At 33.5% G+C, this 23,912-nt stretch overlaps 1 protein-coding gene across 1 annotated transcript in view; it reads right to left on the bottom strand.

Moving 5' to 3' along the window:
- The window catches only part of LOC124363717 (protein phtf), a 50,310-nt gene extending 29,992 nt beyond the window's left edge, over nt 1–20,318 (bottom strand). Inside the window, 4 exon segments of the mRNA XM_046818979.1 lie at nt 5,387–5,607; nt 5,737–5,876; nt 7,839–7,906; nt 20,060–20,318. Of these exon segments, the coding sequence (XP_046674935.1) occupies nt 5,387–5,607; nt 5,737–5,876; nt 7,839–7,870 (393 nt within the window). The 5' untranslated portion in view covers nt 7,871–7,906; nt 20,060–20,318.
- Between the last annotated feature and the right edge of the window lie 3,594 nt (nt 20,319–23,912).

Raw genomic sequence — 23,912 nt, 5'->3', positions numbered from 1 at the left:
CAATTTCAAACATTTTTAGTTTAAGTACCTTTGATGTGGTACTTATAGTATATAAATGGTTATTGTAGTATAAATGGTTTTGTTTTGTATATGTTAAAAACTATTATTACGGTCATGATCCAATAATACATGCCTCGTAGAGCATAAACACACGTGGTCTTTTTGTGAAGACAAAAAAATGCAAAACAGGTGTTTAGGGTCTGGTACACTGGTAACGTCAGGCACGAGAATTGAACCCGTTAACACTAAGGTTAACTCCCGTATCCGAGAGTAGCACCTTAGACTACACAGCCATCCTGACATATCTTTCACTTAAGTTAGCCACTGTTGCTGTTCAATTCAACTGAATTGAATCGCTGGTGTTATATGAACATCAAACTGCATAGAGGGATCATAAGGTGCCACGCCCTTACGTCAAACCATTCCAAAGGGTTAAAAGCCAATACATCCAGCTTTTTATGCAAAAATGTGTTTGGCCTAAAGAGCAAATCTCTTTTTGTAAAGGCTTAGCGATTTATACTTAACCTTAAAAGCTCATTGCATGGTTAAAAATAGCATACAATACATTCCTTAGAAATCATTTGTTTCCAAATTTAGCTTTAATTTTGCATAGAAATTCAACTGAAAAGATGACCTAAACATCTCAACCTAGACCTATCATCAATTGGTTATCACCGCCTCAGTAAAACCTTAAATAGTCACATGGTGACATTGCTGAAAATCTATAATTTTTTAGAACCTCTGGTAAATAAGTATCCACATAAAACCTTCACTAAACTTTTTTATAGTTGGCTTTTGAAACACCCTTTCTATAGTTTAGACGAGTTTATGGAATTAAAAAAACATTACATTTTAGATATATAATAATTTTTATATGTAAATTTTGACAATTGTATATTTACTATTTAATTTATATATCTAGGCCTAGTTTATTTTAAATTAACCTTCACTGACTAATTTATGTTACTAAAGCACTGTTTTTATCTTTTTTTTAATGTTAGTTTAAGTTTAAATTATTTTGATAAAATTGTTTTATTTTGACCATGCCCTGGGCTGCAATATGACATTGTCAATGATTGTAAGAATTTGAATGACAAATAAAGATTTATTTATTTATTTATTTATTTATCAGAACTTTCTGAGGGTGTGGCAACACTGAAAAACAATATTCCACACGATTTAAACTGGTACATTAAAAGTGACTAACGTTCACCCAAATCCCATGGAGGGACGTGAACCATCATTGAACTCGGTGTTTCTCATATACAATAAAGTTTCCTGTAACATTTCAAATCTTAGCTCAGTTTGTTTTCAAGGTATTGTGTAGACAGACAAACATAAAGAAATGGAATTTTCTCAGCTCCATAAGTGATAGGCTTCGCTAATGCTCAGCCGATTAGCAAAAGTGTATTTGAATGTACCAATACCAAACAAATATTATGCCTATTTATTTAATGCAAAAACGCTTTATAAGATTGATAAGGAATAAACATAGGTATGAGCACACATTGCCACTTTTTAGAGATTTAAAGATTTTGGCTTTGAAAAATCTGTATGTTTTTAAAGTAATGAAGATTTTCTTTTCAAAGAGTGGTAATAGAGTAGAAAATAACAGAGTAGCTATTTTTAGATCTAAACTACGAAATCCAAATAACATTGATGTACCTAAGCCAAACACTACATTTTTCACAAAAACCTATAATTTTATTGCTCCCAGAATTTTCAATCAAATTCCAGATGAAATAAAGAATTTACCATCAAATAGATTAATTATCAAACAATTGAAAAAATGGCTATTATGTTTGGAAGACATAGATTTTCTCTTCAATATTCTGCAATAGTAAAGAATTTAAAGTAATTAAATACAAACAAACATATTAAGTAGATTTAATAGTATTAATTTAAAATGCACACTTTTTTATATTCTTAGTAGTTTTTGTATGATGAACTAACTGTATTATCTTTGAGCTCTGTTTAGATCAGTTGGTTATGTTAACATTTGCAACCTCAAAACGGGCTCTGCCTTGAGGTGCAATATTGCTTCTTCCACAAAAAACTTTGTTATGGCAATATAATATATATATATATATATATATATATATATATATATATATATATATATATATATATATGCATTGTTTGTTTTATTGTAATTGTGATGGACTGTATATTTTGTGTTTGCATATAAATATGTATGTGTTATTGTAACTAAATGTATTGTATATTTTGGAAGACCAATAAATTATTATTATTATTATTATGTTAATAAAGTTTAGACTGTTATCTAAATCTAAAGTAAGTGGTATCCAAGACCAATTTGACAATGATACAGATTACCTATGAACCAGACGACAGGCCTGTCCAGAGATTCTTCTCAGCAATGACTTTTATAGACTGTTGATATAATTATACAAGTATTTTGGAAATTAAGATTGTTAATTTGATTGAAAACATTAAAATTGGATCATTCTTTGTTCTTTAGAATATTTGATTTAAGGATTGTAATTTGAAGAACAAGAACGGTTTGATGGTATGAAACACAATGTGGCGTGTTATGCTTGTATCACATTGGAAAACTAACAAATACAACAGTTTTGAATGTTTTGTAGCTTCTTACTAAGTACTACTATCATATCATTTATTACAGAGTGTAATAATACGAAAGTACAAGTGATTTAGTCAAAACCTGCTTAATGTGCTGAGGTAAAAGTTTTTGCAACTGTTAAGTAAAAATTTTGTCACTAAAACGGTCATATTTGTTCTGACAGACATGAACTACTTTGTATTCTACCCCACCAAGGCTTTTAATCTTAAACATTAAGTTAATTGATTGACTGTTTTCTGTTCTCAAAAATATAACAAATTTGACATTGTGGACCCACTATTATTCATTCACAATCAATGGCACCACAAAACTGACTGACTCATTCATGTACAAAATATTTGACAATGGTTACCTCAATGCTTATGGTTTTGGTAGCTTTGTTTTTTTATCTGCAATCATGTTATCAAATGTTATTATCACAGGAAGAATGTGGTCGGAAATGATGCACTCTATTTTGATCTCTTATCAGTCTTATCAGCTGACAAAGTGACTAGATTATACAAAATCTAATCATAATTCAGTTTGTTGATAAATAAATAATACTAAATGATGATAACATTTATCTTGAACAGGGAACTGATATGATATCTTGCAGGAATGAGTGATTTAATTGTTAAAAATCAGGCTAATGAATAAGATGTAAAGATTATGTTTCACAGCTAATACATGTATAGCTGCTGCAAATATTTGGGCAGCTAATGGTGCCTGCCCAGAAGTGATGGTGGTGGTTCGGAATTCGTCCTCAAGCTGTTGGTGCCCAGGTGATTTTAAAGTAATTTTTAAGTAAAGCAGTAAATTTTTAATTAGCCTATAATTCTCCTCCAAACATTGACTGTACAAATAAGACAGATGACGCGTAGTGGGCCTATACACTGAAGTGATAGAAGGGATAGAAACCTAGAAAATTTTATTATAAGACGTATGCTAACTATTCTTGGTATGGATTTTTAATAGTTTTATTCCGTAAAATAATATAAAGACAGAAAAATATAAAATAGTTCATGTCTGGGTATAAACATTTTTATTTACATATATTTGTTAACAATATATGTATAAGAGTTAAATTTCCCAAATGCATGTTTATCTTTATATAGAAAAATTCACTAAAAATAAATTTACAATTAATTTTCATTTCTTCTTTAATCGTTTTAAATTATGCAAACAACGCAGAGAAAATTGAACAATAATTCCGATCTGGGGAGACAAACAACAAATATGGAAGCCGAGCTGTTAATGAAAGTAGCGCGGCCATCTGTACTGACCGTACCAGTTGCGAGGACAAACTACGGCAAAACTAACGCGAGGTGTCTACAACCTTGGTGTGGCCAGTGCTGCTAGCTTGTCTAGCACAAAAGGTTAAGGATGATGTGCAAGGTTTTTCTGTATGTGTGGTGCCCTGAGCTATTTATTTTTTTTGGAAATTGACTTCAGTGCACATTAACCCAATTCGTGTAACCTCAGCTTAGCTATTGCAACGGCCTGGCATTTTAAGAAGGCTGGTAACAAAAATCCAGTACAACAAGATTGGGGGAAAAAGCTTGAAATCAAAGCTGAAGGTAGTGTTATCTGCAGTCAAGAAGAGTGATAACTGGAAAATTCCACTATTAGTTTCTACTAAAAGTAGCAGATACTTATGTCCTAAATTGATAGTAGTGTCAGCTGGGATAAAATTTGTTAACTTGGTTGCACTGACTGTACCTTTTGACACTAATATTTCATCATGAATATAAAACTAATAAGTATGCTTTTTTTGTTCTCTTAGGACAAGGAGCTTATAAATTGCACTTAGTCCTGTAAGAACCTTTGTGCTGCTTCCGGACTGACAGGATGGGTAAGGTTAGGGAGTAGGGGCCGTCTCCTATCGAGATCCATGAGGAAGAATTAGGGCACTAAACCTCAAAGTCATATCTCCCCGGAAGAAGGGGAGGCCAGCTCTGAACCAGCCTCTCCAGTCAAAGTAGGCAGGGGGTGGCACACCCTTAATGAGGCTAGCAAGAACCTCTGAGGTTAGGAAACAAACCCCACCAACTCCAAGAGTCATCTCCCACAGTAGAAAAGACCTATCGAATTGCCAATGAACCCCAGAATCTCGACATTTGTGGTTAGTGATGTGCCGCTCCTGGACATCCATAAGGTTGCCCAGATTTAAGTGACATCAGTTTTTGCTGTGCCCAGTGGTAGGTTCAACTGGAATGTATAAACCAGCCAGAAGTGATCCCTGCTGGGTAAATATAAGTACGCTTTACTATGATAGCTAATTAGATATGCTTATCCCCGTCAAATCCAAAAACAACCGGTAAGGTGTTGCGATAAGTTACATGTTTCGGAGATAACACTTTATCATCGCACTACTATACAGTCGCTTCACTATACTCATCAGCAAGGCAATATGACTATAAATATCACTCATGTGCAATAAAAGTCAAATCACATAGTCTTCCTGCAAAGTCTTTGCAAATTTTCCTGAAAGACTTTGGACTGACTAGGAAGAAGTTTTCCAAATATTTTCTTGAAGCATGTTTCTGAAGCTACACTGGAGAGAGTTCTTACAAGCTGAAAAGATCACCTGGGATATAGGGGGGAGCCATGGTCGCAAAATGATCCAACCAAACTAGCAAAGAACATCATATGGAGTCCAACACAATTCTGAATAAATTCTCGAAAGTTCTTGATGGGCCTCTGTCAAGAATAATTTCATTGTTTGCAAGTTATACTATTAATTTTAGCACCTTCTTATTCCTTAACAAATTAAAACTCAAAGATAAATCTGTAACGGATTACCTCTATTTCATCACCATCGGTTTGGTGAGGAGAAAAGTAGAAGTACAAGATCATGTTGACGATCTGCAGTATGTAGAGCAGCAGCAAGGCACCAAACACAATGTAGGAGGTCTGCTGAGCCCACCATGCTGACTGAAGTGGCAGGAACAACAACCTCAGCACAGCCAGTCTGATTACAGTCAGAAACCCATGTTTCGGTTTCGCCTTAGTGAACGAAGAGCCTGTTCAACAACATTTTGCGACTGTACATCTTTTCAGAACCAGGTTAAAATACTCTTAAACAAATTATGATCGCTCATGATGACTATAAAATCATCTAGTTGGTTTCAGCAGTTTATAAATAAACTTACCTCTTATCAAATCTATGTCTATAAGTTCAGTTTTCAATTTAGCAGTCTTCTTTGGAACTGGCGTAAAGCCACTCAGTATGTGTTGTTCAACAGTTCTTTCCCAAGGTTGTTTGTCATACGTTCCAATTTTCTTTTGGTACCTGCATCACAAACAAAGTATTTATACTTTACAAATTTTATTTTTTAAATAGGTTTTTATCATATTGCACAAACAACAGGTGTTTTTTTTTTAGGAATCTGAAAATCAACTGAGTGCACAATTAAAACTTTCAGTACTTACCTCAAACTTTGTTATTATTTCAGTACAAATAACCTATTATTATTGTTATAATACAGCTTGTACAACATTCAATTCAAGTAAGTTGTATTTGTTTCAACTGTTTTTGGTATGTAAACTATGACAGTATGACTAATGCTTATTAGTATTTCCGACCTTGGGTTCAGAAACATGATTACGCACAAAACAAACCATATTTCCACAAACCATAAGATCCTCGCACAGGCCAGTGGCCCATGAGGACGGACAGAATAAAGCTTAAAAGGGGATCGGTCTCTCCTTTTTATAAAAAAAAATATTTGCTCTTAGTGATAAAAACTAAAAACTACTATTTAATCTAGAACCCAATTTATTACTTGGTAATGATAAAAAAACTGAAAAAATAATATTTTCTTTAAATTATACAATTTATAAATATGTTAAACCTGTTAAGTTATTAGGAATACATCGAGATAGTAGACTGGGTTGGGACCATCATATCGAACAATTATGTAAGAAATTGTCAAGAGTTGTCTATCTATTACGTAAATTAAGAAAATGTATTACCTTAGACATGCTAGTTTCAACTTATTATGCTTTTTTCACTCACATTTAAGATATGGAATAACATTGTGGGGCAATAGTAGTGGTGTACAAAAAGCTTTTAAATGGCAGAAAAGGGCATTGAGAGCTATTAAGAATGTACCTGAAAGAGAAACATGTGTACCATTTTTTAAGGAACTAAAAATAATGACAATTTCAAATTTTTATGTTTATCGTTGTTTAGTGAATGTTAAAGATTTAATTTTTTTAACTAGAAAGGAAATTCATTGTTATTTTACCAGAAAAACCCATATTCTAGATTTACCTACTGTCATACTTGGAAAAAGTAAAAGCAGCCACATATATATGAAAATTAAGCTATTTAATAAATTACCAGAAACAGCTTGATCTGTACCTATAAAAAGATTTAAAATAGTAGTGGAAATCTGGTTAAAAGAGAATGTATTTTATTCTGTTGATTGTTTTTAGCCTGTTATCCTAGCACTATAAATTTTAAACTACATTGATATATTTTTTTTATTTTATTTATTTCTGTTTGTATATTAAGTGTACAGTATGTATTTGTTATTGTTATCATAGTTTTAGTACAGATTATTTATATATTTATTTAATTATTATTAGTATAGATTATTTATATATTTATTTAACTATTATTTAGTGTAGATTATTTATATATTTATTTAATTATTATAACTTCATTGTTACACCTGTTATTAACTTATAGGTAACTACCGAGAATTTGACAACTGTCCTTTAGACAGAGATTTGTGTTTATATTAAGAAGATATTAATAATATTATAAATCTGACTGAGTCAATTACTGCACAATGTATTTAAAGACAATAAAAATTCTTGATTCTTGATTCAGATGATGATTTTTTTATATTACCTGAGTGATTAATTAACTGCACAAGAATCAGATAGCATACACCATCAGTGGTGTACATAGGAAATTATTTCAGGGGGAGGAGAGAGGGGCTGAAACCTTGCATGGTTTTGGAAATACACAATTTCCTCAAAAATTAATAATTTTTTAAGGAAATTTTTGAACTTTAACTACCTCATAAATATGTGCAATTTTAATGTTTTGTTTTTTCAAAATTTCGGGTGGGAAGCTAGAGCCCCCTGAGCCCCTCCCTCTTATATACACCCATGTACACCACCATAATTCATATTAAAATTTAATTTTCATCCCAAAAATATAATAAATAAAAAACACTAGATATCAAACATGCATTTTGTCTTTGCAAAGAAAGGCGTGTAAAATATTCACAACACTTACCATGAGACAATGTCTTGAAGACAATATCCCATTTTCTAACAGTTCAGGCTCTGAATACCTTATTAAACCTGAAACAAAAGAAAGTAGAATTAGTTGGAGAATTCAGTGTTACACTCCATTCAGTGTCCAAGGTAAGTTAATGTTTATATACTGAAATGCGCAGTTAGGTCTAATTCTGTGATAACGAACCAGCGTGTGTGTGCCTCAGCCCGCACTGAACTGAACAGACTTATCAGTGTTAATAGTGATTTACTAAGATTGCATTTAATTAATCTTGGCACTGATTATTTTTGAAGGACTCCATTACTCAGAACTGTGGTTCTTTATAAAGTTAGTTTATTGCTTCTCTATCTGTTTGAACTTTGCACCCTAGCTCTTGATTTATTCCATTACCAAAGATTGTTAAAAAAAACTTTGATTTTCATAATATGAGTTCACTAAAGAAAAAGTAAAAATAAAGAAGTTCTTTTTATTTATGGTTTTGGTATTAATACCATGAAGCCATACGTATTTTGCCTTCAAATTGTATTAATTGATTCCAGTTAATTGCCACATTTTTTCAGTTTAACTTTTATTCCATAACTAATTTGTTAAGTAACATTTATAAATAATAAATTTGTAATTTAAAATCTTTATTTTCGTATCTGTCAGAAATTTTAAGATGAGTTCCCAAAGATGATTTTGATCCTTTAAAAGAAAGTTTGGTAAATGTAGTAGAGTTGCAAAATGTTCTTCCCTCAATATTTCAAACTTATGTTTACATTACTTGAAAGATAACAGTTCTACAGTAAAAGCTAGTGAACTCTAAAATAAAAGCCAGTTGAGAGTAATTAACAAAAGTAAGCCTCACTATAATACTGCTAACAGGAAAATAAAATAAAACAAGGTGTAAAAAAACAACCTGACCTTCTAAATTTACACCTTAAAAATCAAACCGCCACAAAATTCACTTGAACATGTATAAAGCAGTATTTTGTTAAAGAATTATGAAAACTTTTGTTTTATGAAAATCATAAATGAAAAAGAAGTTACCCAAGCCAGGTTGAAGTAGCTGTGGAAACGTATTGGATTAGAGGAGAAACTAATTGTAAAACTATAATATTAATTTAACAATTAACATATAACAATTGTGAAATCGGTTATGTTGGATTGCCATAATCCAACAATTACACAATTACTCCATTGCACATAAAAATGAATAATCATTATTGTTCTAAAAAACAGGATGCAAAATTAGTTTCTCAATACGCATTAAACCATCAACAAAATTTTGAACAATGTTATTTACTGAACAGTATTTGCAAAGTACTCAAAGATAGAAACCGAACTTATTTAGAACAGGCACATAAGTTAATATTAAAATCTCAAGTACCGTACCCATTTGTCTGAACAAAAGATAAATTGATACATTGTATTCATTATGTATTCACATTTATTTTCTAAATTATATTTATCTAGGCCTACTTTAGATCTTTCTCTGTTCATGATTAGGTATTTCTCGTACAAGGTGCTTATGAGCCTTTATTTCAACAGAATGGTGCTCCACTGTATTGCAATGTGCTTCTCTAAACATTCTTAGATCAAACGCTTCCTGACGGATGGCTACGTCAACAAGGTGCTATGGTAGAGTGGCCAGCACATTCACCTGACCTTTTTCACCTCTTGATTTTTTTTCTTTTGGGGATTTCTCAAAAGTAAAGTTTCTGACACAAAGCATGCACACCTCAATGAATTAAGGACAAGGATCGAAGACATCTGCCACCCCATCACGCTGAAATCTTACAAACTGTTAGACAATAGACAATAGACAATTTTCTTTATTTCACATATTCATAGAGAACAGTACAATGCGTCAATACATGAGATAGTTAAAGAATGTTAGTAGTTGAGAGTTACAGGATTTAAAAATTCTTGAATAGAGTAGAAAGGTCGCTCCTGGAGCCAGACTGTGAGATGTTTCTTGAGGTGGCGTTCTGGTTTTTTCTCTGAGGTGGACTGGTAGTTGATTGTAGAGCAAGGCTCCCTTAATAGGAAGGCTTGCTTGTTAAAGAGTGTTAGATGGTGAGGCGGCAGAGCAAAATCTGAAGCATGGCGTGTATTTTGGTTGTGTATGTCTCTTTGTCGGGTTTGATTGGTGAGAACAGCATGCATGATTGCCTCTTGCATGTAGAGCGCTGGGGCCGTCAGGATCTTGAGTTCCTTGAAGGCATCACGACAGCTTTCGAGGTAGTTTTAGGCCTGCTAGACATCTTATTGCCCTTTTTTTGAAGTTTTAGGATTCTTTGCAGGTTGGTAGCAGATGTTCCGCCCCAGGTCACAATTCCGTACCTGAGATGAGATTCAAATAGTGCATAATAGGCTATCTTTGCAGTTTCCAGATTGCTTGTGTGTTTTTACCCTTCTTATTACATAAGTGCTTGAAGAGAGTTTTTTTACAAAGTAATTCTATGTGTGCTCTCCATGTGAGCTTTGAATCTATTGTAATGCCCAGGTATTTGACTGCATCCTGAGCTGCAGTTCCAGGGATTGGTAGAGGTAGATTCTTTGTTTTTTGTGGTGAAAATTAGCTGTATTGTTTTTTTCTCATTAAGGGCAAGGTCATTTCTTAGGCAATATTGTTTTGTGTAACTAAAAGCAGTGTCAGTAGTTCTTTTCAGGGTTTGAATGGATTTATTTGCTATGGTGAGGACTGTGTCATCTGCATACATTGTTGTTTCACAGTATTCCTTTAGGTAGTCTGGAAGATCGTTTGTTAGGAGGAGAAACAGTACCGGCCCCAGTACTGACCCTTGTGGTACTCCTCTGGCAATGCTTGTCATGTCAGAATAGATTTTTTTTTCGCTTGTTTTTTTGTTCTTCATGCTCAATTTCAACTATTTGCTTTCTGTCACTTAGGTAACTATGGAACCATTCTCCCCCGTCTTCCCATTTATCCCTAGGGACTTCATTTTGTTAAGGAGATGGTCATGGTTAAGGCAGTCGAATGCCTTACTGAAGTCAAGAAACAGGCTAGTGACTGCATGTCCGTTGTCGAGTTGGTCAATGATGTACTCCGTTAACTGTATTAGAGCAGTAGTTGTTGACCGTCCCTTTAGGAATCCATGTTGCTGGTTGGTCATTAGATTGTTTTGTTCTAGGTAGGATAATAGCCTATCTAAGACAATTTTCTCGTAGATTTTTTGAAAAGGTTGATATCAGGGAGATCGGTCTGTAGTTCATTAAGTCATTCGTTGATCCACTTTTATGTTTCGGGTAGACCTTGGCTATTTTTAGCATAGTGGGGAATATTCCTTGTTGAAGCGATTTATTTATTAGAGCAGTCAAGGGTTTAAGTGAGTTCATGTTTGCAGGTTTTGATGAGTTTAGCCGAGATCTCGTCTATACCCGAGGATGTTTTGGGTTTTAGGGAGTTTATGGCTTTTATAACGTCAGTCTCTGTTGCTGGTCGTAGATTTAGGTTGCTATTTGTCATGTTGGGTGGATTGTAGATATTAAGTAGCCCATTGTTTAGGTTGTTTGGTTTTAGTGTCCTTTCTGCGACTGTGGCAAAGAAGGAGTTGAAGGTGTTTGCTACTTTTTTGGGATCTTGGCAGTACTTCCCCGTCTGTGACAATTTGCCATTTACTGAGATTTGGCCTGTTGTTTTTTCTTTCGTTGTTTATTATTTGCCAAAGTGCTTTTGATTTATTGTCGGCCTGAGAGATGTGGTCTGATGTTTGTTGTTTTTTTAGCGTCTTGAGCTTCATGTCATATTCCTTTTTTTCTCCGTGCTGATTCAGCTTTGTCTTCAGGTTTTCCAGTACAAAGTTCCTTGTTTAAGGCTTCTATATACGAATTTTTTAAGGTGGTGCATTCATCGTCCCAGCAAGTTGTTTTTTTTCGGCGAGACACGGTTTACAATCCAAGTTTTATTTTTTGTCAAGTACATGATAGCAATTTTAAGCATCTCATGTGATTTAAAATGAGATGAGATTTCAATTCCTTTACCGTTTCATTTAAGTATGAAATTATTCACAAGTAATGGGGTTTTATAAAACAATTTAAACTTTAATCCTTAATTTGAATGGGAATTTCAGGTTTTGAATTTTTAACCCTAATTCTTTTTTAATTAATTTTAATACATATGTTCGAATCGGATTTCTTGTACTAATTGTAAGCTGTTTAAAAATTTACACTATTCATATGTGTGTATCATAAAGATAAGATTGGACACATTTTGAAATTAGATACATGGATGTGATAATTTTTTTGGATTTACATTTCTTGCATCCTTGTAATGTTTCCTCTATGGTAGATAATTAATAAAGTTAATACAAATACTCCAATACAATGGAGTATCAAATGATCCAATATAACATAATGAGACTTTACAGAACTAATTTTAACTTTATCTCAGGATAATTTGCAACTCTCCTGCCCTTTGACGTTTGAGGGACCCTCAAATTCAATAGGGTTCCTTGGGCAAAGAGGACTCTATGTACCATATTTCATGTCTCAAGAACTTTACTATGATGTGTTATCACACTAACGGACAGCATGACCTTTTTCACTACCACCCAATTCCATTACCACTGACTTTTTCTAAAATCTATGAAAGGTAACAGAAATTAAAGTGAATAAATACTTAGACTAGAACTGTCTTCTAAATTCATCACAATATGGCTTCCATAACAATTTCAACACTGATAGAGCAATCACAGATCTAATTGACCGTGTGTAACGCTCTGCCTTTGGATTTGTCACGTGGGTATGTTGGTACTCCCTGTGACATCTCAAAGGCTTTTGATTGTGTTAATCATGAAATCTTACAATTTAAATTGTTAAGTATTGTAATACAAAATACAGAACTAATTCAGTTTATATTTCAAATTCAGAATACAAGAATAGCTTAAAAAAATGTTGAATAAAAATTATAAATCAAACTAGAGCAACCTTGAATACGGTGTTCCACAGGGTTCAATTCTTGGACACTTTCTTTTCATAACACATGTGTATCCTAATGGTTTGGTTCATATAACACAAATGGAGGTTTATCAATATGCTAACGATACATTGATTTGCGTAGCTCGAAGCACTGCCTCTGTGAAACACACTGTAGAGACAGAACTCGACTGATTTTCTGTAATGGAGAAGTACAGTAATTGAATAATAAAACAATGAACTATAACTGAACAATATTTTTAAATTTTTATACTCTAACGCAGGGTGCCCAACCTTTTTTAAAACAGAACAAGGGCCACATTTGGTATTGATCATTTATGGCCAGGCGGGGCCAACATCCAGGGCAATTAACCCCAAAACAAAAACGTATTCTTCCATTATTATTTGTTTAAGAAATCTTGTGCAATAATATGAGTTTTAAGGTTAAAAACTCAACTTATTGTTTATCATTATTGTAATTTCTCCTCCATGTTGATAACATTGAATTAGGTAAAGGTTTATAATATCAGTATGGGGTGTATCTAGGTACATTTTAGTAGTTTTAAATACTGTAACCCAGACATGGACTGTTTTGCTTAATTCTGAGGGAACAATAAAAAAGTTTTAAACAATAAATTGAATACATTGACTATAAATTTTAATCTACTAGGCTACTTGTACAATATGTTTCGTATCTGAATGTTTAAATAATATGTAGGGGACTTTACGTCGCCGCACCGACAATAGACTGTGCTGTGCTTTACGCGCGCTCTATTCATAGCCGGCAGAATACCGTACATGCATCAAGTGAAATCTATCTGGTTACTACTTTACTTCATTTGTAACACTCATACTCCCATAAATAATACGGCTCGTTTTTTGAAATGTCCAGAGGGAGCTCTTGCTTGGTTCTGCAAATTTGTATTTATTTAAGATTCGGACTCAAATGCTATGTAAACTAATTTGGTATTTATATTGGCAACAAGGCAGTATCATAAAACTGGAGGGGCCGAATTCGGCCCGCGGGCCGTAGGTTGATTAGCCCTGCTCTAACGGAATTTGGATTATCAAGTCCTAAAACAGAACAACTTACATTGGTATTGATCATGTAATTACATTACCATTACATACTGCAAATTAAACAAAAAACCTATTGTCCATTATGTATCCTTATTTAATATTGTGTTTGATATAATACAATACATCATTAAAAACTCAACTTACTGTTTATCATGCTTATTTCTCCTCCATGTTGATGGACTCATGAATTATGGTTTATCAGTTATGGCAGCTATCTAGACATTCCGATAATGTTTTATACTGGCAACCCAAATAAATGTTTTTATTATTATTATTCAAACATTATTAATAGTTATTTACCTTTCTTGTCCCTGTGTCCCTTGTGTTAAATATGTTTCATGTTGATGTTGTTGGTGGCTCAGTAGGACGATCTCTGTTTGTTTTTTTTCCTTATCTCATTATAATGCCATATGTTTATTATTGACAATGTCCATTGCTCACAAGGCTTAAAGGGACAATAAATATATCCTATTCTATTCTATTCTATATACAACAAAAAAATGCCGTGAGAATTCTAGCAGGCACAATAACACAATATCCATGTGGTTATTGCAAAAACTAGTTTTATTAATCTAAAGATGTTAACACTTCACAGACATTATGTGCAGCTAAACTTGAAGTTAGTGCGTTTAGTCAAAATTGTGATAAGTTCTTGGAAAGTCAAACAGTCCACAACCATAATACAATGCATAAACATATGTAAAACGCGTACAGCATAGGCTAACTTTGTTTGAAGATTCACTTCAGTATGTGGGGCCAAAAGTGTACAAAGTTACCTATTCATCTCCAAGACATTACTTGCATAAGTAAATTCAAAAAAATTCTACATCAGTGGCGTATTCGAAATTATTAGAATATTAATTAAAAAAAAATATCTTGCGTTTAATATAATTAATAGACATATATATTTAAATTGTTGTTTTTCTTATTATAGTTACTGTTATTTATATATTGTGTGTATTTAAACATTTTTTAAACCTATTTTTGTATTATATTGTTTTACAAAACACAGATTTCAATGACAAAAATTATTGAATTTATAACCCTTAATATAAGGTAAAATTATAGTTTTTTTATAAATCGTTTGCTCATGTAAGACATGTCCTACATTAAGAATATTTCTTAATTATTATATTTATTGCCTTTTGGATTACATTAATATATATTTTAAGTGTTTTACTGTAATTTAGTCTTTATAGTTTCCATAAAAATCTCCCTGTCATAAAATCATGATGTAATGTGTGATTACATAAGAATAAAATAAATTGAGTGAATTATAAAACTAAAAAAACTGCCTTTGTTGGTAAATCAAATAATATTTACTTGTTTTTTCAGAGAGAAATCAAATATTCCCGAATGGGAAAATTGGCACTCAAAGAGAAATTATAGAACTAATTAATTAGTATAATTACTTCAAAAAGAAAATACACAACATGATTTGGGGACCTTCACCTTCACTGCTAGTCTATACTGAGTGATGATTTAACTATTCGCACAAGACTGCAAGTGCTCAAGGGTGTCAGTCGCAGTCATGTGTTAAACTACTGTACAAGAACTGTCTAGCTACAACACGTGTACTTAACACCTTCACTGCTAGTCTATATTGAGTGATGATTTAACTATTCGCACAAGACTGCAAGTGCTCAAGGGTGTCAGTCGCAGTCATGTGTTAAACTACTGAACAAGAACTGTCTAGCTACAACACGTGTACTTAACACCTTCACTGCTGGTCTATATTGAGTGATGATTTAACTATTCGCACAAGACTGCAAGTGCTCAAGGGTGTCAGTCGCAGTCATGTGTTAAACTACTGTACAAGAACTGTCTAGCTACAACACGTGTACTTAACACCTTCACTGCTGGTCTATATTGAGTGATGATTTAACTATTCGCACAAGACTGCAAGTGCTCAAGGGTGTCAGTCGCAGTCATGTGTTAAACTACTGTACAAGAACTGTCTAGCTACAACACGTGTACTTAACACCTTCACTGCTGGTCTATATTGAGTGATGATTTAACTATTCGCACAAGACTGCAAGTGCTCAAGGGTGTCAGTCGCAGTCATGTGTTAAACTACTGAACAAGAACTGTCTAGCTACAACACGTGTACTTAACACCTTCACTGCTGGTCTATATTGAGTGATGATAACTACTCTCATAAGACTGCAAGTGCTCAAGGGTGTCAGTCGCAGTCATGTGTTAAACTACTGTACAAGAACTGTCTAGCTACAACACGTGTACTTAACACCTTCACTGCTGGTCTATATTGAGTGATGATAACTACTCTCATAAGACTTGATGTGCTCAAGGATGTCAGTCGCAGTCATGTGTTAAACTACTGTACAAGAACTGTCTAGCTACAACACGTGTACTTAACACCTTCACTGCTGGTCTATATTGAGTGATGATAACTACTCTCATAAGACTGGATGTGCTCAAGGATGTCAGTCGCAGTCATGTGTTAAACTACTGTACAAGAACTGTCTAGCTACAACACGTGTACTTAACACCTTCACTGCTGGTCTATATTGAGTGATGATTTAACTATTCGCACAAGACTGCAAGTGCTCAAGGGTGTCAGTCGCAGTCATGTGTTAAACTACTGTACAAGAACTGTCTAGCTACAACACGTGTACTTAACACCTTCACTGCTGGTTTATATTGAGTGATGATAACTACTCTCATAAGACTTGATGTGCTCAAGGATGTCAGTCGCAGTCATGTGTTAAACTACTGTACAAGAACTGTCTAGCTACAACACGTGTACTTAACACCTTCACTGCTGGTCTATAATGAGTGATGATAACTACTCTCATAAGACTGGATGTGCTCAAGGGTGTCAGTCGCAGTCATGTGTTAAACTACTGTACAAGAACTGTCTAGCTACAACACGTGTACTTAATACCTTCACTGCTGGTCTATATTGAGTGATGATAACTACTCTCATAAGACCACAAGTGCTCAAGGGTGTCAGTCGCAGTCATGTGTTAAACTACTGTACAAGAACTGTCTAGCTACAACACGTGTACTTAACACCTTCACTGCTGGTCTATACTGAGTGATGATAACTACTCTCATAAGACTGGATGTGCTCAAGGGTGTCAGTCGCAGTCATGTGTTAAACTACTGTGGAACTGTCCCGCTAATCCGAACACGTGTAATCCGAACGTCGGTTAATCCGAACAGGTCCAGGAGGAATTATTTATAACGATAATCAACAGTTATAGGAACTAATTACATAAAAAATGAAAATGGGTGCATCATTTCGTACATAAACAAAGAAAACTTTAATTAAATAGACATACAGTATTTTATTAAGACAAATTGTGTACGGTACAGTACATAAATAATGAAGTTAAATACAGTACCAAATTGAAACTTATAGGTTAAGTATGAGTTAAATTACTGTATTAAGAAGTGAAATCAAACAAAAATTGGATGTACAGTACTGATATTATTATTGAGTACAATATTAATTGTTAAAAGACATTAATTCAGTTATCGTCTTCTGTCGCATTAAAGAGAGTCTATTGGATGACGCGTACTTTCGTACAACTATTGAACGCGTGGACCCATACAATATCCAGTACGCTCACATTGCTTAACAATAGAACTACTCACACTAAATACGGTAAATGTGCTTAGTATTCGCAGTCACGTGTTAAACTACTGTACAAGAAATACAATGCAACAGTCAGATAACATGTTTTAATAAACAATGTTGATAATTCTATAACAAAATAGACCCATTCTCAAGTTTAAAACCGTATTTTTCTGTAATTCTGGCTAATCCGAACAATCACATAATCCGAATAGGGCTCGGTCCCAATTAGGTCGGATTAACGGGACTCTACTGTACTGTACAAGAACTGTCTAGCTACAACACGTGTACTTAACACCTTCACTGCTGGTCTATATTGAGTGATGATAACTACTCTCATAAGACTGCAAGTGCTCAAGGGTGTCAGTCGCAGTCATGTGTTAAACTACTGTACAAGAACTGTCTAGCTACAACACGTGTACTTAACACCTTCACTGCTGGTCTATATTGAGTGATGATAACTACTCTCATAAGACTGGATGTGCTCAAGGATGTCAGTCGCAGTCATGTGTTAAACTACTGTACAAGAACTGTCTAGCTAAAATACAATGCTTCATACTAAAAGAATAAATTTAATATGCACAAAAATTACATTACCTCATAAACAATAAAGGAAACATAATGATCAAACAAACAATGGGATAGGTAATAGGACAAATTTAAATTACGTAATAAAGAAACCATAACAATGAAATTAACATATTGAAACCAAGTAAGGGGAGACTAATAAACAGTCTACACTCTTTATTAGATTGTATTATCGAACTATTCGATATATTATCCAAATTCAATATTTTATATTAATCGTATGAAACAAGAATTAAAATAGATTACAATTTTTAATAACTTAAATTTAACGATATATACTTTTTAACAAAAAATTTTACAAAATTACAAATCCAACTATGGCTTAGACCTACACATTAGAAATATATTACAATATTTATAGATTGCACAAATACCAGTGAGCAATGTGAAGGCAGTAGCCAAACCCACATGAATATCTAGAAATGTATCATATAATTTCCTCATATTCATCGTAATTTTCAAATTTTCAACAAATTAGTTACTTTTTGCTGTTTATTTTTTACATGACAAATGACTGTGTAACTAATAAATAGGAACCATATGGTTTGTTAAAGAAATTGTAATTGAATTATTCATTCGGATAAAACAATCCAACCATTTGATAAAAACAACCAAATAAAGAGTGTAGGCCGCTTATTAAATTCTATCTCCACGATAAACACATTACATCATCTTTCACTGCTATTTTGGTTAGTTTAATACAGTTGAGATGAAAGTCACTTTTAAAATATTATGTTTACAAACTGAATATACGTTTACGTTAATACAGTTGGTTTTAGTTAATTGTTCAAACTGATTAATTAGTACTGGTTAATTATATAGATGGGTGTAATTAAGCAATATCGTTTCGTTAATATGGACCTCAAAAGACAAGGCCACTATTATACTCTACACGCTGCTTATTATACTGCAGCCCAATAATAAAAGTTATCGATGAATAAATTTATGGTTTGAATTCGCTCATTACACAATGAAAATTTTGGCATTGCTTACTTGGAAGCTTTAATTACCCAAGTTTCCCCATAGGAACTTTTCAATTACCTGAAGCTCTTCAATTTAACCGAATAAAAAAATGGGTAAGGTACGATAAGGGGACCCGTTTTTTTATATCGAATTGGCAAACGATATTACTTAATCATAACCATCGATATAATCAATCGATACTGATTAATTATTTTTAACGATTAATTAAATAATCTATATCAATAGCTGTAAACACTTTCAAATAATACTCTTAATGTAATATTTCAATTTTATATTTAAGTAACATTTGATTATTAAAAATGACAGTCAATTTTAGAAAACTACACGACATTGCTTTGGAAGATGATAAGACATGTTTTTCATGACTTTAACATGTTGGACTCGTGCGGATATATAACCCCATTATGTGAAATTTGTGGGAAAGAAACAACTGTAACTGTGAGGGGTCAAATATGGTCATCTTCAGTTTTCCTAATTTTGGTTATAATAATTTGTTTGATCACTGTAAATATTATATTCATATTTTAATTTAAAACATATGATTGTTATTGAGAACTATAGATACCTTATATCGATTGATAGTCTAGGATTTGAGATGCGAATATTAGGTATCGATGATTACATTCTTAGATATAAAAAACCGGGTCCGCTTATCGTACCCTGCCCAAAAAAATTTGTATATCTATATTAATTACGCTTCCACACCTAATCTATGAGGCATAGAGATAGGCTATTTATGAACTTAAATAACACATGGATTCATAAAATACCTGCTGTTGTATTTAAATATATTTGACCAAGTTATACCAGTCTGAAGTAAATTAATTTTTTATCACTATTGTATTTTTAGAACCACTATTTATACATGATGGAATTTGGTGGAATATATTGTATTTAGGCTTATCCTAGAGTAATTCAATATAATGAAAGCTTACTAATATTAAAGCTTTCTTGAGATGCTTAACTAATTCTACAGCCTAGGATTATTTAACACATTATAATATTATTCTTTTTCGTAAAACTATTATTTAAATTAAAAAAAACATACCTTACCAAATATTTAGAAACCTCTCTTGAGTTTATTTTATGTTAAACTAAACGTAAAATCATTTCTTGAAAGGTGTATTTTATAGCAAAATTTCAAGTAAATTGTTATAGTCTTGAAACACTAACAAGTACAGCAATTTGTTTCAACTACAATACAAAATTACAATGATAAAAAGCTAAATCATTAACTTCTTTGTTGACAACAGCGAAATATTACTGCAACTAAACGTACTGCAAGTTGCAACTGCTTCTGCTTGACAATGACATGACAGTGGGGAATAAAAAAACTATAATTCAGTTCACTGAGCTAAGTTGGCAGACGACACAAAAAGAAAACACAGCTGTTGTTCTAGGTCTTTTCGAGACAGACTTTGGTAACAATGTCTATGATTAATAATTGGTATTTTGTAATAATCGGTACTTTGGGATTATACCGACCACACCAGTATGAAGAACACAAAAATATAAATTTATAGAAACAAACATGATAGAACGAAAAAACAACTCTTCAATTACAAAATTACAAACTTACAAGCATTTCCAGGTATTGTGATCGGTATTGTTGTCGCTGTTATCTTATCTTTCTCGAGAATCCTGATTACGGCAGGCCGCGCGGCATCACGTGATTTGCACGGTACATCATTGCCTTTCCATTACAATTCAATTTATATTTCTGATTAGCCCCTCTAGAATTTGATATTTTACTGATAGGTACTATCTCGAGGGATGTTTTTCTTTCGTCGACATCAGCGCGGGGCAGCACCGAAGGTGCTGCCGAAGCCCGCGCTGATGGCCGGAGGCACTCGCATTTTGGGTGGCGGAATGTGATCAAGAATAAAAACAAGTTTTGAGTGTTTTTTTAATAAAAAGTTTAGTTTGGTAAATGTTTGTTTTTGTTGAATTTTTGTGTTTGGAGAAATGTAGAGGTAAAACACGGAAGTACAACAAAGCGATGCACCAGCTGAACGGGCGACGAGACTCTGCAATCACGTTATCTACTAGACGCTCGACTTTGACCTCTGTCTGAGGATGGGGAGGTGTTTGCGATAAGACAATTCCTGTTTTATATTGACGAAATATTGTTCTACGCTAATCTAGTAATCAGTAGAAACGAAATGTGAAATAACGATTCATGTCTGGGTGTGGTCGGTATAATCCCAAAGTACCTAATAATCATTAATATTTACAACGTTATTATCAGAGCATTTACAAAATTAAATATATATTATTACAAAAGAAAATATTCACATACAAACAGTCGCTTTTCCTATCTGTACAATGGTAGAGAAATCGTTCATAAAACTATCTATACATTACTTATACCATTGTTTCATTCATACACAAAATTAAAAGTAAAAGTAAAAATTACATCCACTTGCTTAAATAGCCTCCTCCGTGAACCCCAAGGGAATAAAAGGCTTATAACACCAAAGAATGTTTTATTTCGACTTCGAAATTATTTTCATTTCACAATTATTACTTCATGCCCCCGGGGAGCCATTTGACTAACTTGACGCCAATCTGTGAAAGAAGTTTCTCAAACACAGTCGTTCAGTACAGTATTGCTAAATCCTCAAGCTGAACATAAATCTAGTAATGTATTTATTATTTAAGTAACCTTGGACATCCCTCCCAAGAGTCAAATGGCATCTGTTCCTGCAGTGCATGGATTCCTCGAGAATAAAAAGCCGCCAGGTCAGGTATCTTAAGCTCTGGATACATCTCGCCCCAACTCTCTAAAATATGGTGTTTGAAATTATTCTGACTGCTTTCTTTTGAAGCTTGAAAACTCAACTTCCCTAAACTGAAAAATAAAAATACTAGTATAGTTAATTATCCATTGTACATAAAATAAAATATTAATGAAAAATTTCGCTTGCGGAGAATCTGGCAAAATTCAAGGAATATTGATTGATAAAACAACTTTAATAGAATTTCAAGACAACTGGAAAAGAATGTTAAGAATATTTGCATATGCCATTTTTGTAACGTGTTCAAAGCTTATCCTGTAACAACAACTATGATGAAGCCTTGCAATAAAGGAATCAATAGAATCGCTAAACCAGCTTTTAATGCTGATAAGCTATTTCACACCTTCGGAAGTAAAGGAAACAATAAGATAGCAGGATATTAAAAAATCTCCAGGTTATGACCTCATTACGGGACAATTTGTTACGAAAGTTCTCCAAAAATGAAATAATTTCCCTAACTGTATTGTTTAATGCCATTCTAAAGCCTCGCGCGCACTACGACGGAACGGACGGAAACGACAGAACGGACGACTGAAAATTTTAAGATAGGGTGCGCGCATTAGGACGGAACCGCCGCGCCACGCCAGACTCGTCTTGGGTGTTTTAATCAAGTTCTCAGTCTGTGTTAAAACATGTCAAAGATGCTTCAGTGCTTAGATGAAGAATTAATTATTGTTGCTGCATTCGTAATAGAAGAAGAAGAGGCAGAGAGAAGACGAAGAAAAGCCAGGTTTTGGGTACATAACATAATAAACACTAAAAGGTTAGCTTTGGGGGAGTTTCATACGTTATTCCCAGATTTGATAGAAGACGATGAAAAGTTTGTTCATCGTCACCGATTTCTTCCCAACAATTCTCTCTTCTATTGACGTTAAAATATTCAGGATGACGCATGTTGTACAGCTCGGTGTAGTTTTGAACAAGAGAAATTAACTTGGAGACATCCATTTTGGCTCAGAAGATATAGCTGGAATAGAGAAAATTTCCTTCCGTTCCGTCTGAGGTGTGTGCGCTTACAACACCGGACGGGACGAACCCGACGTCGCCGACGGAGCCGACGCGCAGAATTTGTTCAAAAGTTCTTTTCCTCAGATAATCTGACTGACGTCCGACGCGTCTCTTCCGTCCCGTCCGTCCAAGTGCGCGCATCTTCATAACAATCAATACTATTCATATTTGAAAAATTCTGTCGTGTCCTTCCGTTCCGTCCGTTCCGTCGTAGTGCGCGCGAGGCTTTAGCCTTTAGTACATTCCATTTCAATGGAACTTAATAAAAATAGTTATTATCCTGAGACCTAGCAAATCACATCATCAGGGTTCTTCAGAAACACTGATAAGCCCATCAATTCATTCGAAGTTTTTTGAAAAATTGTTTTTGAAACGGTTGCAGTCATTGATTACTGAGCTAAATTTGGCTTCGAATCATCAATTTAAGATCAAATGCCTTGTGTTTAATTTAAAACCATTTCTACTTCATACCTTTTACAATGTTATATTATATCTGATCTGTCTTAAAGATACTTTATAATTAAAATTTTAAATTATTATTCAGGTCTGAAAAATACTATCTAGAGTTCCGCAGGGGAGTGTTTTGAGCCAATTTTTGTACTTATTCTTTACATCACATATACCAACGAATCGAGCGACGTTAACTACAACCTTTGCAGATGACGCCGGAGTTTGGCTTCTTCTCATCAAAACTCATTTGTAACTTCATAGATCTTCCAAGAAGTTTTGAATTCAATAACTGATTGTCTCAAACGCTGGACAATAAAAGCAAATTAAAATAAATCTATGTATGTTACATTTTCTCTTAAAGTGGAAAATTGTTTACATGTTTTCTTTACCAACATTAAGTAACTAACAAAATTAGGTGAAATATTTGGAAATCCACCTTGATAGGCGATTGAAATGGCGAACCCACATTTGGAACAAATGGCTGCAACTAATATACAGTTTTCTAAAATGTATTGGCTTTTTGGAAGAAAATTACATCTCCTTCCTAAATTGTTACAGTACAAGGTTGTTTTAATAACTGTGAGTCACTGCATCTTTATCGAATCCGAAAATAATTCAACGTTTCCAATTTAAAGTACTGAGAAC

This window comes from Homalodisca vitripennis, chromosome 5 (assembly GCF_021130785.1).
Source record: "Homalodisca vitripennis isolate AUS2020 chromosome 5, UT_GWSS_2.1, whole genome shotgun sequence".
In the NCBI taxonomy this organism is placed as follows: domain Eukaryota; kingdom Metazoa; phylum Arthropoda; class Insecta; order Hemiptera; family Cicadellidae; genus Homalodisca; species Homalodisca vitripennis.
The sequence above is the reverse complement of the archived record's forward strand: the minus strand, read 5'-3'. Positions and strand labels throughout refer to the sequence as shown.